The sequence below is a fragment of the Lynx canadensis genome, chromosome A3, assembly GCF_007474595.2.
Source record: "Lynx canadensis isolate LIC74 chromosome A3, mLynCan4.pri.v2, whole genome shotgun sequence".
Taxonomy (NCBI): domain Eukaryota; kingdom Metazoa; phylum Chordata; class Mammalia; order Carnivora; family Felidae; genus Lynx; species Lynx canadensis.
In genome coordinates, this window is record NC_044305.1 from 87,556,150 (window position 1) to 87,574,184 (window position 18,035).

The 18,035-nt window shown below is 36.1% G+C and overlaps 1 protein-coding gene and 1 non-coding gene across 12 annotated transcripts in view; both read left to right on the forward strand.

The window, feature by feature from the left end:
- ZNF638 (zinc finger protein 638) overlaps window positions 1-18,035 on the forward strand; it is an 86,427-nt gene that overhangs the window by 13,918 nt on the left and 54,474 nt on the right. For 8 of the 11 annotated variants that reach the window (XM_030310812.2, XM_030310805.2, XM_030310808.2 and 5 more), the window contains exons 2-6: window positions 1,686-3,198; window positions 8,582-8,643; window positions 13,811-13,849; window positions 14,825-15,117; window positions 16,146-16,423. In XM_030310812.2, coding sequence (XP_030166672.1) covers window positions 1,888-3,198; window positions 8,582-8,643; window positions 13,811-13,849; window positions 14,825-15,117; window positions 16,146-16,423 — 1,983 coding nt within the window. In that variant the 5' untranslated portion in view covers window positions 1,686-1,887. Of the gene's footprint in view, window positions 1-1,685; window positions 3,199-8,581; window positions 8,644-13,810; window positions 13,850-14,824; window positions 15,118-16,145; window positions 16,424-18,035 lie in introns of those variants that run through there. The other 3 variants (XM_032592665.1, XM_030310806.2, XM_030310811.1) reach the window with 2 other exon arrangements.
- On the forward strand, window positions 5,605-5,708 carry LOC115511305. The gene has a single exon (XR_003967977.1). It is a non-coding gene; the product is annotated as a U6 spliceosomal RNA (small nuclear RNA).

Here is an 18,035-nt window from a genome sequence, read left to right on the forward strand (position 1 = left end):
TGGGCCTTGGTGATCAAGAAAGGTTTAATGGAGGCTGACCTTGAAGGATGAGTAAAATCAAGTAAGTCAGGTCTCGGGCAGAGTTGTTTTGTTTGTTTTGATTGGAAGAGATGGTTGGAAGGGAGTGTGTTAACCGGATAAAGCCCATTTCTTAGCTTAATTGACATTTCACTAACATGTATAAATGAAAGGGTATAGTGGAATTATCGATGAAGTTGTAGCTTGAACCAGAAAGTGATGATCTTCATAACATCTTTTATTTTATTAATTTTAAAAGGTTTTTTAAATTTATTTTTGAGAGAGAGAGGGATACACAGAATCCAAAGCAGGCTCCAGGCTCTGAGCTGTCAGCACAGAGCCCAAAGCAGGACTCGAACTCACATGCTGCAAGATCATGACCTGAGCTGTCAGAGGCTTAATAACCAAGTGAGCCACCCAGGTGTCCCTAGAAAGTGGTGATCTTCAAATAGGATCTATAGTGTGGATTTTCATTGTAGGTGTAGATGCCTGGAGTCCTCATGTTTCCCACCTTGCATTTCTATCAGGTGTAAAAGTAGGGACCTAATGGAAAACAGACAATCTGTTTTGTTTTTTTTTAAACTGGCAGAGGAAAGTCTAGCTCGGTGGCTGCTGACCTTGGTCCTGAATGATAGCTAAAGTGTTTCTATGAGAATCAGCTTGGAATGCGTTGTGCTGTGCTCTGATGGCTGGACAGCAATCAGTTTAATAGAGTGCCTGGGAACTGCAAGATATTTTGCTCACATCTCTTATTGGTTAGGAGCATGCATTATGGGGCTCATATGCACCTTGAGTGCAAATCTGAGGCTGGTTGCTTATTACCTGTGCAAGTTACTTAACTTCTCTGTGCTTTAGTATCATTGTCTGTGAAACTACATATTTCAAGGGGCTGTTGTGAGAATTAAATGAATCAATCCATGTGAAGCACTTCGAACAGTTACTGGCATATGAACAGTATAAAGTTAGCCATTGCTATTATCTGTATATATTTGCCTCTATGCCTCACGTTGTGGAGGGAATCTGAGAGAAATATAACGTGGTCGTGCTACCTGTTATGTTGTCTGTTATAATCAATTCCACACTACTGCACTCTTGTCAGACTCTAGTCGAGTTATTGGTGACAAGTTTTCATCTTAAAAGAAACACCTATTTAACGACAGAACTTAAGCATAGTCTAATTGCTATATGAAATTTGTAAGATGTTATTCCAGGGAAGACTGTGTCTTAGAGAAATGGGTCTTGTAAAATTTTAGGCTTACGGTTTCTGTTTTCCTGGTTTCTACATAACATACATATAAAGTGTATGTGTATTTCCAGTATTTTAATGCCTTTATCTTTTTTCTCCAGTAACAAAGTGTGAAATAAATCCCCAATATTTTTCAAGATTATTTAAAAGGAGTTGTAATTACTGCTCAGCACGTAGGACAGCACCCAGTGCAACACTTTGTACATGAACTCTGGCTTGAGTTTTGGGGTTTGTGTTCTGGATTCGGGAAAGAAAAGAAGAGAATTTGGGAAAGTTAACAATTCTCATAAACACTCTAAAAGTATATGAAATGGAGAATGGTTTCATGGCTTTGTTTCAAAATGTTTTACACTGGCTGTAGAACCCACTTCATGAAGTAGTTTGAGTTAAAATGATCTAATATTTGTGTTTTAACTTTCAGCTTTGTGTTATTCTTGGAAAATTTCGCACCACTTGTGAATTCCTTGAACCTGGGCATTGCAAACCCACTTCTGTTGGGCCCATCTCCTTTGCACTTTGCTCAGATTAAGACTCAATTGGCGCTTCAGCAGCTGAATGCCGTTGCCTCACATAGTTCAACACCACCTTATACTTTATTAAATCAGGCTTTCTTGAAAATAGCCATGTCGAGACCCAGGTTTAATCCTCGAGGAAACTTTCCACTTCAGAGGCCACGAGCACCTAACCCTTCTGGGATGAGGCCTCCAGGACCATTTATGAGGCCTGGATCCATGGGTCTTCCAAGATTTTACCCAGCAGGGAGAGCTCGTGGAATTCCACACAGATTTGCTGGCCATGAATCTTATCAGAACATGGGACCACAGAGAATGAATGTTCAGGTAACTCAGCATCGAACTGATCCAAGATTGACCAAAGAAAAATTGGATTTTCACGAAGCACAACAAAAGAAGGGGAAGCCTCATGGTAGCCGGTGGGATGATGAGCCTCATATATCTGCATCAGTGGGAGTGAAACAGAGTTCTATAACACAGGTTACAGAACAGAGTCCTCAAGTACAGAGCCGCTATACAAAAGAGAGTGCCTCAAGTATCTTAGCAAGTTTTGGATTATCTAATGAAGACTTAGAAGAACTCAGTCGCTATCCTGATGAACAGCTAACTCCTGAAAATATGCCATTAATCTTGAGGGATATAAGGATGCGTAAAATGGGGCGCCGATTACCTAATTTACCTTCTCAGAGCAGAAGTAAAGAAACACTTGGTAATGAGGCAGTTTCGAGTAATGTGATTGATTATGGGCATGCAAGCAAATATGGCTACACAGAAGATCCACTTGAAGTACGTATTTATGATCCTGAAATTCCAACAGATGAGGTCAAGAATGAATTTCGGTCACAGCAGAGCATTTCTGCATCTGTTCCCACTCCAAATGTGATATGTAATTCTATGTTTCCTGTTGAAGATGTGTTTCGACAGATGGACTTCCCCAGTGAGTCCTCTAATAATCAGTCCTTTTTCCCAGTTGAGAGTGGAACTAAGATGTCAGGCTTACACATTTCAGGACAGTCAGTCCTTGAACCTGTAAAATCCGTCAGTCAATCCATTAGCCAAACAGTTAACCAGACAATGAATCAGTCTCTTATTCCTCCATCAATGAGCCAGCAACCTTTTTCGTCAGAATTAATTTCAGCTGTAAGCCAACAAGAGCGGATCCCACATGAACCTGTGATTAATTCATCTAACGTACATGGATCAGGAGGAAGTAAAAAGAATTACCAGTCAGAGGCTGACATTCCCATTCAGTCTCCCTTTGGGATTGTGAAAGCATCATGGTTACCAAAGTTTTCACATGCTGATGCCCAGAAGATGAAGAGACTTCCAACTCCCTCTATGATGAATGATTATTATGCAGCGTCTCCAAGAATATTTCCACATTTGTGTTCTCTGTGTAACGTAGAATGTAGTCATTTGAAGGTGAGTGTTTTTAAAGATCACTGTATAATGATACTCAGCGCCCAAATTTCCTCTGAATTTTCATATTTATGCTGGTGTTAACTAGGCATTGAGGAAATGGCAGAAATAATTGATTGCAACATCACCGCTTAGTTGTAATCTAAGTAGCCCTGGCCTAAGTACTGAATTGAGTGTTAGACCTTCTGTATTCCTGTGTCTGGGCATACCACATAGTTTGTCATTTACTTTGAACTTTTGATTAGTTCTCCTAGAAAATCCATTCAACATAAAATTTATATAACATAAATTGTATACTTATAAAACAATTCCACATGAGTGAACTTTGTCTAAATAGAATCTGTTACTATAAAAATATTTTTAAAATGGAATAAAAAACTTGTACTGCATACTTTTAAGAGATAGTATATTGTAGCCTTGCATGTGTCTACCTGTCTTGGGCTAAAAGACAGTTAATGCTGATTTAAATATTTTCTGACTCTAGCTAGACAAGGACTTCTAATGTTTCATGAGGAGCTTTCTAAAATGACTTAATCCATAGCAAAATTGAGTCAAGAGGAATTGTTTGGGGAAAAAAAGAGTATTTATTTGGGGACCAGCTGTGGGCTAGAGAATAGTGTAAAATGGTAGACATTTAGAGAGAAAAAAATCTTTAAAAAGGCCTTAGGTACCTTCATGGGAAGTATAGTTAGAAGGAAGTATTTTATAGAGGTGCTGAAGAGTAATGTAGAATGTACTGTTTGATAGTACAGTTGACTCTTGAACAACTTGGGGTTTGGAGATGCCAACTCCTGTGCAGTTGAAAGTCTAGGTATAACTTTTGACTCCCTAAACTACAGCCTACTGTTGACTAGAAGCCTTACTGACAAACAAACAGTTGGTTAATACGTTTTGTGTGTTATAAATTTTTTTTTTCAACGTTTATTTATTTTTGGGACAGAGAGAGACAGAGCATGAACGGGGGAGGGGCAGAGAGAGAGGGAGACACAGAATCGGAAACAGGCTCCAGGCTCTGAGCCATCAGCCCAGAGCCTGACACGGGGCTCGAACTCACGGACCGCGAGATCGTGACCTGGCTGAAGTCGGACGCTTAACCGACTGCGCCACCCAGGCGCCCCCGTTTTGTGTGTTAAATGTATTATATACTGTATTCTTACAATAATAAGTAATAATGCTAGAGAATAAATGGTATTAAGAAAACCATAAGAGAAAATATATCTGTACTGTAAAAATCCATGTGGACCTGTGCACTTTAAACCTGTGTCTGTTCAAGGGTCAACTGTAATTGTTGGATTTGTATAGGAATTTCCCAGTATGTTTTATTTACTGATACATGTTTGGAAATCAGTGTTTCTTCTGTTTACTAATGTGATTTATAGATTTATATTACAAATGGTCAGGAAGGAATTGTACTTCCCACAGGAATAAAGTTTGATTCAAGGGCATATAATTGGTAGTATACTATGAATAGGCTTAAAAACCTATAGGTGTTAATTGTCTTGTTTTTTTCTCCTTCCAGTGCTGCCCTTTTACTGTCTTTGTAATACCCATTTACCAGATTTCAGCTGATGATTTTGTTAACTCCAGCAAAGGAAAGCAGCATTTTCCCGCATTTTAGTCAGATTTGCTGAGTTCTAAATAAATAATAGTTGCCTTCCCTATCAAGGGAGATAGCCAAGTCTTAAAAAATTTCAGAATAATTCATCGTTCTTACAGTTTTTAAGCAGTCCTAAGCCCTGAATTGAGTAATAAATAGGCTTTCTGTATTCCATTTGAACTTTTAATTAGTCATGATGAATCCAAGAAAGGTATCTTTAAAATAAAGAACTTAAGGTTTTAATTTTTTTTAATGTTTATTTTTGAGGGAGTGTGAGCTGGGGAGGGGCAGAGAAAGAGGGAGACACAGAATCCAAAGTAGGCTTCAGGCTCTGAGCTGTCAGCACAGAGCCTGACATGGGGCTCGAACTCATGAGCCATAAAGTCATGACTTGAGCCAAAGTCAGACACTCAACCGACTGAGCCACCCAGGTGCCCCTTAAAGTTTTAATATTTATTTTGTAGAATGGAAAAGGTGTATGTTTATTCAGTAGGTGTTTACTGATTATCAGTTTTGTACATGACTATATTAGATGCTGGGCAGAAATGAGAACCATATAAAATGAAGATGTTGGTCTTAAGCAGTTTAAACAGTCTCGTTGAAGAGAAAAATAACATATCTAAGGAATTTAAAAAATTAGAGGTCAACAAATGGTTCGGTGATTGTATTTGACTTGTTTGGGTATGCTGTAGGGGTGAGAGATTTAATATTTCTGTATGGAATTTAGGCTTATATCCATTCAGGCCAGTGTTAAAAATTTATCAATACCTTTTGTGTATTTAACAGCATATAATTAAAAAGAAGTATAAATAGTGCTCACTTGGGCAACACATATACTAAAATTGGAATGATACAGAGATTAGCGTTGCCCCTGTGCAAGGATGACATGCAAATTCATGATATGTTCCATATTTCTTATAGTAAGTTTAGTTACCATCTCTTATATAGATAAAGAGAAAACAAAAGAAAAAAAGTATAAATGTACTTTCTGACATCAAAAGACTTCTGTAGTCTAGTTGGAGGAGATTGAGTGACAGTGACTAACTGCATTGAGTCTGTCTGGACTAGAAGTATCGGGGAGGGAAGACTTCATGGAGTAGATTAAATATGGGTCTTGAATGATGAGTAGGCTTCAAATATACCTAGGGGAAGATGGATGACATTTCAGACATCAGCAACAACAGTAAGTACTAAGAGCCTTCAAAAACTTAGCTTAAGGTGTTTAGACTTGAGGTGAGAGGCACTAAGAAGCTATTTAAGGTTCTTGATATGAAAAGTGACATGTTCAAAGTGTATTTTAGAGAGATAAATCTGGCAGATGTATGTAGGGTATACAGGAATGAGAAGACATAAGATAGGGCACTGAATATGAGGCTTCCCTAGTTCCTCAAGTGTAAGATGGTGAAAGTCTGGGTGAATATGATAAAAGTAAAACTTAGGAAAAGAAATCATTTAGTGATGCTTTAGAGTTCACAGAGATTACCATTTAAAACAAAACAAAAAACACATACATTTTTAACAGAACAGCATAATGGATCTAACTAATGAATTCTTCACTACTGGATGATCAAATGATAGGGATTTGTGAACATGGACTTAGATGGTATAAACTACCTCTCGTTTCTGTGTGATATATCTTTCTGCCTTGTAAATGACCTTGTAAATAATGTAGCCAATAAATGTAAATTACCAATTGCAATTTTTTTCTTGCAAAGTAACGTTTGACAAATATGTTCCCCATGCTGAATCTTTAAAACTATAGCCTGAAAAAGGCAACAGTGGAATGTGAAATGTATTTTTCTAAATTGGTTTTCAGATGTTAGAGGAGGAGCTGTCCTTGGTTTAGAAGTTACGTCTTTTGGGCTATCCTTGGTTTAGAAGCTGTCTTTCAGACTGAAATAATTCAGTTTGAGAAAATACTAATTGACATAAAAGATTTTTGAGGTAGTTGGAGGATAGAGTGAGCTCTTACGTGGGTAGGTATTTTCACAGTTTGATTCTGGACCCACTCAAGTCTACAGTGCTTGCGATATTTCCTGCTTAGTAGATGATACCACTTTTTCTCTGGAGGGGTAGTACTGCTTTGGACCCTTAATCTAATCTGGATACCCTTACTAGAGAGTCTAGAAATTTGGGTGGCATAGGTATATTTACTGAGCTTAAAGCAAGTAATGTCAGTGAGTGAAGTGAGCCTGTTAAACAGAAGAGAGAGAGGGAGAGTGTGTGTATATACATATACGTATACATGTGTATATATATACATATATACGTATATGTATATGCATATGTATATGTATGCATATGTATATACACATATATACGTATATGTATATGCATATGTATATGTATCGATACACGTATATATGAATGTATATGTAAAACTGGAGAGTGTGCCTTAAATAGGGCAGCCATCAGCATTAGCTGATAGTTGCTGTACAGAATACATATTTAGTATTTTTTCAAGAAAAGCTGTAAGTCTGGATTTGGGGATAAAATCTCTGGATTGTTAAATGATGGCAACTTATTCAAACAAAACACTTTGTGGTCTGAATAAATCATGCCCAACCCACTACTTGCCAGTGTGTCTGTTTGATGTAAACAATGTCCAGTTAATGTCAAAGACATGGGTTTAGGAGTACTAGAGACTCTTGTGGTTTCTGTTTTGTAGCATTGAGCAGGATATGCAGACATTTCTTTTTTGCAATCCACAATGAGTTCCATGGCTTAATGAAATAGTTTAGGGTTTTTCATAATCTGTTGCTACGTATTGCAGATAGCATGCACTTGTGTTCATACAGTTTTTGACAAGGCAGATTCCAAAATTAGCGTCAACTGTGGTTTTAACTGTGGAAACGTCTAGTTTGTAGCAATGACATACTAAAATGTTTTTGAAATGGATACGAATAACATTTTCCTCAAGGAACATTTTAAAATATAAAACTGTTTATAAGTTTTTTGCTTGTCCAAATGCTAGAGAAACAATAAATCATTCGGTAATAATGTTGCTTTTAACTTTCACTTGGGGGACTGTGTCTTTGAAAAGTGTATTGTCTTTTGTTTTTTTTTTTAATCGGATGTATCTTCCAGGAACTATTTATGGGTATAGAATGTAATTTTAGGGCAGATTTGTAAATTAAGTAATGTATTAAGAGAGAATTTTGTTCATTGTAAAGCTCTATATGTAAGGGATATTGTGTCTTTGAAATAGTGTTATTTTCCCTTAAGTCCTGAAAATAAATTAGATTTAATCAGCAGTTTTTCATATTTTTACTAATCTTATCCTTTGTCAATATAGTGGGTACCTTGTTTGGAATGGTACTGGCCTAAGAGGTAGGAGTTTTTGTTGTTGATGTTGTTAGCTTGAATTTAGAGATACAAGTTGTGTACACTATGTTTTGAAGATGCCATTTCAGATACTGTTTTATTATAGAGTTTTTGGTGTTCTCTGGAGTATTTTTATATTTGAGATGAATTATTTCTGACCAATGCTTTTTTTCCCCAAGTTTAAGTATATATTTGATTTCAAAATGAGTGTCCATGGGTATGATTTTTTAAATGTGTTCTATACTAAAATGTTTCAAAATGGCATCAATGAGGTCTGGTATTGAGTGCCTTTATTTAGAGGCCTTTTATTTTTGTGAAATACTAATGAGTAGTCAAATGTTATTTATAATTAGATTTGTTAATTTTTGAAAAAACAGAAGTATCCTGTGTCATTTTTAAAAGCCTAATTTCATTAGTCAGTGTGAGGAATATTCTAATTTCAGCACTTTTCTCCTTTTACAATAGGATTGGATTCAGCATCAAAATACATCTACTCATATTGAGAGCTGCCGTCAGCTACGTCAACAGTAAGAACAAGTTTTTCTTTTTTATAGGTAGCAAATTTACAAAATAGTTCAAGTGTGACTGTTTAATACCATTTGTGTGGTACTTTAGAGAAAAATATTTTTAGAAAATTATTGCCTGTTTGAAATACTTTATAAAGTATATTTAATCTTTTCCCAAAAGGAGAGAATTAAATATGATCTTTTCTTCTGAATCCCTCCTAATGTAATCCCAGTAGGTAGACTTTAACAGGAACCTCTTATAACCCTGGAGTAACAAAATTAAATTGTATTCCTCCTACCGTCATTAAACGTGCTAATATAGTTGTGTGTCAAGTTACTGGTCACTAAAACTGACATACTAAACATGAGAGTAACATTTTGGGTGAAATGATTTTTGTGCAGCTGGTTTGGGATTTGGTTTTGTTCTTTATGAAAACATCACCAAATTTTTTTGAGATTATTCAGGACTCTTCTGGTCATAAATGATAAACAACTCAAAGTAGTTTTTTTTTCTTAAGTTTATTTATTTTGAGAGAGAGCACATGCGCGCTGGGGAGGGGCAGAGAAGGGGGGGAAAGAGAATCCCAAGTAGGCTCTGCCCTGTTAGGGCAGAGCCTGACAATGTGGGGCTCAATCTCGCGAACCTCACAAACCATGAGATCATGACCTGAGCCAAAATCAAGAGTTGGACACTTAACTGACTGAGCTCCCGAGGTGCCCCTCAAAGTAGTTTCTAAAGTAAGGAAATGTATTAGCGTATACAACTGGGAAATTTAAGAAGTGGTTCTAGTTTCAGGAACAGCTGAATTTGGATACTGAAACAAAAATCAAAGCAGTCAAATGTTTTTGTTCTTTGGCTGTTCTCCTCTGCTTTGGCCTTGTGAGATCCCAGGTACACTTCCTCTACAAAGCAAAATGACCCCCATAGTTTCAGACTTAAGGGAACTGTATAGTTAATAATTCCAGGAGTTAAAACCAAAATAGAAACACACAATAACCCTCAAAAAAACATCTTTCCTCATAAGTCCTTGGTTTGACTCTTTTGGTCTACTTTGAATTAGTTGTCCATCTTGAAATCAGGTATAATGGTTGTAAGAATTGGGTACTCTACCTGTGTTGGTGTCATGTCCTTGCTCCTGCTGTTGAGTGTGATAATAAGCCCTACCTGAATCATATAGACTGTGTATGAGTAGAGATAGTAGTTGCTTCCCTATATAGATGCTGTGCAAGCATAAGTTAACTTATGGAGATAATTTGTCATCTGAATTAGATAGGCTTAGCTAGCACTGTAAATGGAAGATCTCTCTTAAACCATAAATTTTCTCAGATCAGTAGGATGTCTAATTCTTATGAAGGTGAGGGATTTAAGTGGGAGTGAGTTATTTGTTATAGGTAGGCATTAATGCTAATAAGGGGATTCTAGCTACGTATACTGCCATCAGTTTACTAGAGGAAATGACATGTATGCCTATTAAAGCCTTCTGGGTTTTTTTGTTGTTGTTGTTGTTTCTTGTACTTAGGACCTGATTTTAACGTGCTTTCTGTGCCTGCCACTTAATTACTCCAGCCTACATTTTTACCTTTTTCAGGTTATGTGCTCTTGAATAATACCTTCTTGACTTTTTCTACACTGCAAAAAAATAATGACCAAAAAAATGGATTTGATTAGGTGCTTGGGATCATTCCATGGGAAAATATATGCTACTATATTCTTTGTTTTTTTTAAGTTACATTGTGTTCCTTTTGTTTCTGTACCTTAATCTATATAGACATTCCTCTGCTGATGTATATTTAGGTTCTTAGTTCTTAAGGTTTATTACCTCTTTCCTCTCTTTGTCTTTGTTGGATCTTCCTGGAATATACCACAAGAGTAGTTGGTTAACCTGAGAAAAGATACATTACATCAGAGTTTTAGTATTAATAATGAAGAATAATAGCTATATTCTTATTATTGTATGCTGGACCTAATTCTAAGTCCTTTACACAATTTAATCTTCACAGTAACCTTTTGAAATGTATATATAATGATTATTTGTGATTTTACCATGAAGGAAACTAAGGCACAGAGAGTCGTTTTCCCTGCTATCTCACAGCAAATCATCGGCACAACTAGTCTGTCTAGCCATGGATCTTTCCTCCTTCCCCCCCCGCTTTTACACTCAACATATTATTCTGAAAGGTTTCTAAGCTGCAAAAGTTGAAAGGATAGTAAACATTCATGTATTCATCTTTATTCACCAATTATTATCATTTGCCACATTTATTTTATTTTTATATAAACTTTTTTGAACTATTTGAAAATAAATTACAAACGTTATGGTAACATCACTCCTCAATTCAACATCTGTCTCCTCTAAGAGTAAGGAAATTTTTCTACAGTGGTTATCTGTTATAACCACAATGAATCCCTGCCTATCCCCCAACCACACTCCCAATCTGAGATTCAGTCAAGATTCATGCATGACAGTCTCTTAAGCTAGAACAGCCTACTCTGCCTGTTTTGTTTCGTTTCATTTCATTTCATTCATTTATTTTTTTGAGAGGAATGCTTTCACAGCGTTGACTTCTTTTGAAACATCCAGGAAAGTTGTCTTGTAGAATGTTCCAAAAGTACATTTTGTATTTTCTGTTTGTTTCCTTATAATTAAATTGAGATTGAACTTTTTGTCACAAAAACTATTGGTGATGTGTACACTGATCACATTGGGACATAGGTAATGTCTCTTAGGTTCTTGTTCTTAGGAATTATGCTGTACTGCCTTTGTGAGGAGTACCATGCTTCTGAAACACATTTTAAACTAGTTAGACAATATATAGATAGTCCAAACTCTACTTGAAGAATAGTATATATGTTTTATCTTCCTGCCCTGGCAGCAGAGACAAGAACATGTATTTTAGCAGTCAGCCTAATGAGGATCCAAAACATTACTACTAACTCTTGAACAGTGGCCCTCAAGATCTTGTGAATCCATAAACTGGAGAGCTCAAGGAACTTAATAACCTCTGTGTTGACAAGCAGCTATATTTCTAGCATTGTACATGTGAGAAAGCTAAAGCTTACTCACATTAAGTAACTGGGTTTCAGATGCATGGTCATTAAATGTCAGCATGTATACTTAGACCTAGCATTGTTTGATTCCAGAGGGCTTGCCTTTTTTTTTTTTAAGATTTTATTTTTAAGTAATCTCCACACCCAACATGGGGCTCGAACTCACAGCCCTGAGATCAAGAGTCACATGTTCTACTGACTGAGCTAGCTAAGCGCTTCCAGAGGTCTTGCTTTTATTGATTGATTTGTTTATTTGTAAAGTTTATTTATTTATTTTGAGAGATTGAGTGAAAGAGCGCGTGTGCAGGCAGGGGAGGGACAGAGAGAGGATCCCAAGCAGCTCTGTGCTATTGGCACAGAGCCGGATGTGGGGCTCGAACCTGTGAACTGTGAGATCATGACCTGAGCCGAAACTGAGTCAGATGCTTAACCAACTGAGCCACTCAGGTGCCCTAGAGGTCTTATTGTTAAATGTTATATCATAGACCAGAAATTTACCTTCTTAGATGGTAATAAAGTAAAGGGTAAGTGTAAATGAAACAGTTATTCATGTTTTGACAATTGTTGATGCTGGGTGATGGATATGCTGGGTTAAAGTTAACTTTTTTTTTGTCTTCATAGTTTGTCACCTTATAGTTACAAGATGCTTTAGGCATCATGTTTCTCAAAGCAGGAAGAAGGGGGCAAGAAGCAGGAAGAATTTTGCCAGTGGTTTTGCACCTATGTCTCATTCGTTTGAACCTATCACTGGCTATGTTCTAAGGAGGCTAGGAAAGCAAATATTTAGCTTTTTTTAGCCTTTGTAGTAGAGGCAGGCAAGTGAAAAGGAAGTTGAGAATTGCTGTTGAGTTAACCTGCTAACATTGTCTGAGACAAATAGTAACAAATAAAAGCCGTTTTACCTTACTGTGGTTTTGACCTGACTTTATTTTCCTGCCAGGTGACTTGCTGTAAGAGTCGGCTGCTTCCATTTCCTTACCTGGCGCTCCTCTTGGTTATTGAAATTGTGTTTTTGAATATTAATTGGCTTAATGATTTAATTTCCAATTTAAAATTTTTTCCAAAATTTCCAATTAACCTTCCAAGTTCAGATTCTCTAGAAAAGTTGCGGATGAAGATGTCTTTTTCTTAGACTTCTATGATGTTACTGTTCCTTCTACTTTTTTTACTGTGGTTTCTTAATCTCTTTTATTGGTTTGTCTTTGCGTTACTCTTGAGTGTTGGTGTCCTCAGCCCCTTTTTTCCTATAAACTGTATTCTCTGTTAGTCTCACACAGTCTTTGTGCTATATGTGACTTCTGCATGCCTGATTTTTCAGTATCTTAGTCCTCATCTTTCCCCATAATTCCAGATATTTATTTCTAGTCGTTGTGAAAAATTCTTGTGTTCTCTTGCATTTCAGAAATGTTTATTGGTCCCCTATTGCCTTTTACTTAATGTGCACCCTCCTTACCTTTAGGACCTTCACCATTTGTAATTCTGAGCCACCGTTGCAGGTTTTTCCCCTCATAATTGCTTTTCATCATTTCCATGCTGCAGCCAGACCAGTTCCTGGAATAGAATACTTATTTTGCCTCTAAATTCTTTTATGTATCGCCACTTAATGAAACCTACCTTGATCCATGCCTATTGGTAGACCTTAAAGGGCTACCTGGAAAACAGCCTTTTCTGCAAATTCTCCCGATTCTTCCCACCAGATGTGTCTTTTCGATAACCACTAGGTACAGTGTAAAGGGCTCCATACATGTTGTATTCTATAGAATTGTGTCCCCTGGAGTTCTGCAAAGTGCATGAACTGTTTTTGTCTTTTAACCTCTACCTAAACTTGTGTCATGTACCTATTCTGTACCTCTTTACACACTTTTATGTGTATTCCCTATTTTACTTAAGTAAATTTTGAAGTCTTCAAAATTGAGAATGTGTTTCTTTTCCTTGAAATGCCTACTAGAGTAATGCTTTGATTATTTCTTGAATTAGACACTCAAATATTTTACTTCCAAGAAAATTTTCATATATTAATCTACTAATAAATTATGTAAACTTAGGTTTTGAATAGTCCTGATACATTGCAGGGAAAGATTAATTGAAACTTATAGTCTCATTTCAACTGTTCATTAATACTGTTTATTCTCAAAATAGGTATCCTGATTGGAATCCTGAGATCCTCCCATCAAGAAGGTAATTCTTTTTTGAATAGTGGTGTTGTTGAGACTTAATTTTTCTCTTAAAAGTAAACAGGTATTTTTTTTTAAAGGTATTCTTTTTGAGTTCCTGTTTTGATTGTTTTCACTTTGAAACATCAGACAAATGCAGCAATCTCTATGAATCTTTAATTACCCAGCTTAAGTATGATAGCTCACCTCTGTGAACTTCTGGTTTTTATTTTTTTTAGTCTTTCCTGAAGATACTTTATGCGTTTGTTATTTTATGTTTCGGGGATCTTATGTTATAAATGCCTTGAAGGCTAGGAATGGTTTCATTAAGCTTTATATTCCCTAGGAGGTACCTATTTAATGTATGTATATACAAGTACAGCAGTCAAAGACTTTAATATTTGTAGCTGGTATAATCTCTCAGGAAAAATTGTTGAAAAGCATTTGTTCATGTAAGTCGTTTCTTAAATTCTTTATATAACTTAATACTTTCAATACATAATTGTCTATATTGTGATATAGGAAAAGCTCAGGAAAATGATGAAGGGTATTGTCTGTGTATTAGCAAAACTGGGATCCAAGCAATTAGAGGGATAAACATTTGTTTCTTATTTATCTACAAGGCTGAATTGCACCATAACATAGGTTTTTTGTTTTAAATAAATATATGGTATCAGAGTTTGGTATTGTTAATAACCTGTTGTTAAGAAGGGACTTCGGGGGATGCCTGGATGGCTCAGTTGGTTAAGCATCCGACTCTTGGTTTTGGCTCAGGTCATGATCTCACTGTGGGTTTGAGCCCTGCACTGGGCTCTGCGCTGACAGCACGGAGCCTCCTTGGAATTCTCTCTCTCCCTCTCTCATTGCCCTCTCCCCACTGGCGCTTTCTCTCTCTAAATAAAAATAAACATTAAAAAAAAGTGACTTTTGTTATTTAATATAACCTAAATTTACATTAAATTGCTGAATCTTTTGATCCCCCCTCACCCATTCTTTGTAGAAATGAAGGCAATAGAAAAGAAAATGAAACTCCAAGAAGACGTTCTCATTCCCCCAGTCCTAGACATTCTAGGAGATCAAGCTCAAGTCACAGATTCCGTCGATCTCGAAGCCCAATACGCTATATATACAGACCGAGAAGTCGAAGTCCAAGAATTTGCCATCGTTTCATTTCTAGATACAGATCCAGATCCCGTTCACCATATCGAATGAGAAATCCATTTAGAGGTAGTCCAAAATGCTATCGATCAGTTAGCCCTGAAAGGACATCACGGAGATCAGTGAAATCATCAGGTACACTTATGGATGTGAATAATAGATCTACTTATTTTGACTGAATTTTTCAGTTGGTTTTTTTTTGAATTTTTTATTTCTATATTTTTAATAAGTTTGAAATGGTGACGTGTATGCTACTGTCAAGATTTAACCAAAGTTGACATTTTGCGCTATTTGCCTTAGCCCTTCTAATAAAATGGAATATTTCATTTCTGTGTTTAGAATTTCTATGTGAAATTGACCCACATCCCAACCTAGTCTGATCTTCTTTTATTAACTATCAGAAGAAATTTGGGAGAGTTTATCTGTCTACCCAGAATCAAATTTAAAAACCATGGCTAGGCAAACATCTTAGTTTGGCCATGAGTTAATTTAAAATTTTTTTGGTATTTTTCATATTTTCAATCTGTGTCTTAATATTGGTTTAGTGACCTTTCTAGAAATATCTCAATATGTTTCCTCTGAGATCTTTTTATAGGTCTCCAGCATCTTCCCTTTTCCAACTACATGTCTGTGAAGCTGGATTTTCTTTATACATTTCAACCAAAATAATGTATCTATCAGACTGGATGCAGAAGCAGGTTTTAAGTGCAACATGAATATCTTTGGGAAAATACACAGTGGTGCTACTCCTCCACCTAATTTTTTGTTTGAGAATTAAGGTTGTTTTTCATAAAAATGTTATTTATGCTAACACAGGAGATTATTATTGTTAAATGAATTAGTAAATATTTTAAAATTTTGATTTCAATTTCTTATATGGTAAATACTGATAAATTTAACACAGAAACTCTTTGGAGTCCTCAGTTTTTAAGAGTGAAGGGGGATTCTGAAATCAGAAGTTTGAGGACCACTCAAGCTCATGAGTGAAGAATTGAAAACTCAGAATTTTTTTGTGTGTATTTGCTTCCTGTTTGGTCTGACAGTGGCTCTATGTGATAAGTATTTGGGCATTTGAGTTCTTCCTTTTTCTTTACTAATGTGATGAGATAGTTTCCATCTTAAGTTCTTTTCAGTTGAAGTTTCATTTATGTCCTTTTTACTAGATAGAAAAAAAGCATTAGAAGATGTAGTACAACGATCCGGGCATGGGTCAGAATTCAGTAAACAGAAGCATCTTGAAGCAGTTGATAAAGGACACTCACCAGCACAAAAGCCTAAAACTGGCAGTGGATCAAAGCCATCAGTAAAATCTACAAACTCTACAAAGAGTGATTCAAATTTAGGGGGACATTCTACTCGTTACAAAGTCAAGAATATCGAAGATGACACATTACCAGAATGTAAACAAGTGTCTGATAAAGCTGTTTCTCTCCAGCGTAAGGTCAGTAGTTCTTGAATTGTTAGTGCAATTGTGTATATACATGTCTTATTATGACAGAAAAAGTTGCTTGAATTTTTTATTTTCATATTTTAAAAGTTTGAAATTGTGACTTGAAGTATGTTGATATGGAATATTTTATTGATTGGTTTTATGAATTTAGTAAAAGCCCAATAATTCAAAATCTCATAGCTTACAAATAAATCCTGGAGGTTTGGCATTTGATGTAACAAAAATGAGAACATTTCGGTGGTTTGGTGGTTTTTGGCTAGCCACACAAACAGGTTGTTGTGATGAGTTTTGCTCTTTGGCGGGTAAGGTGAATGTAATCACCAGCAATATAAATGAGTTTTTGTAAGCTGTACAAGTCTCTAGTGAGAATTGATCATTTTTAATCAATTTTTTTACTTTTTTGAAGTATAGTTCAGAAGTCAAATACTCTTGTCCAGTGTAGAACAGCTTATTTTCTGGTACTGATTTATTGGTGTATTTTGACTGTATTTTGACTGTTAGTTATAATCCTGAGGTATTATTTTTATTACATATGTTAATTACTATTATAGTAAATAGTATATGAATCATCTGGAAAACATTAGGGTAATTGCTAATTTTAGGCCAAATTATCAGATGTTTAGTGTGTTGTAGTATTAACAAATCTTCAGGTATTTAGGTGCATATTACTCTTAACTTGTCTAAATATTTTCAACAGTTCTAATTCCTTGCCTTCAAAGAGCTTATATTTAGAAGGATACACTTAAAATGATCTACCTGTAATTACACAATTTTGAAGTGTTGGGAAGAAATTTTTAATATGGGGAATAGGCTAAATTAATGTTTAATGTTCTTTTCATTTTTTCCCAGGACTTGTAGATGGTGGCAGTGGAACTTTTTCAATGTTTGTTTATTTTTGAGAGAGGGAGAGAGAGAGGGAGACAGTTTTTGACATAGGTGAAAAATTTCATATTGCAGGGTATTCAGGTTTTATACATATTTTATATGAATCTTTTTAAATGTTATACTTACCTAGGTATCATTTCTTTAACGTTTTAAAATTTATTTTTGAGAGACAGAGACAGAGCATGAGCTGGGGAGGGGCAGAGAGAGAGGGAGACACAGAATCCAAAGCAGGCTCCAGGCTCTGACCTGTCAGCATAGAGCCCAACACAGGGCTTGAACCCACAAACTGTGAGATCATAACCGGAGCTGAAGTCGGATACTTAACTGACTGAGCCACCCAGGTGCCCCTACATATCATTTCAATTATTATTATTATTTTTTAGAAATCTTAGTTTTTTTGTTTATTTTTGAGAGATAGAGTGCGAGGTGGGGGGCAGGGGGGGATGACAGAGGATCCAAAGTGGGCTCTGTGCTAACAGTAGACAGCTCCATGTGGGGCTTGAACTCATGAACTATGAGATCATGGTGTGAGCCGAAGCTGAATGCTTAACTGACTGAGCTACCCAGGCGCCCCGATATCATTTCAATTATTAAAACACAGAGTTAACAAAGCTGTAATTTCAGCTTCATTAGTGATAGGCCTTGTAGATTCATATAGAAAACTATTCTTCAGTAGTTTTAGATTATTCCATAGGTCTTGTTTATTATAAAATGCTTC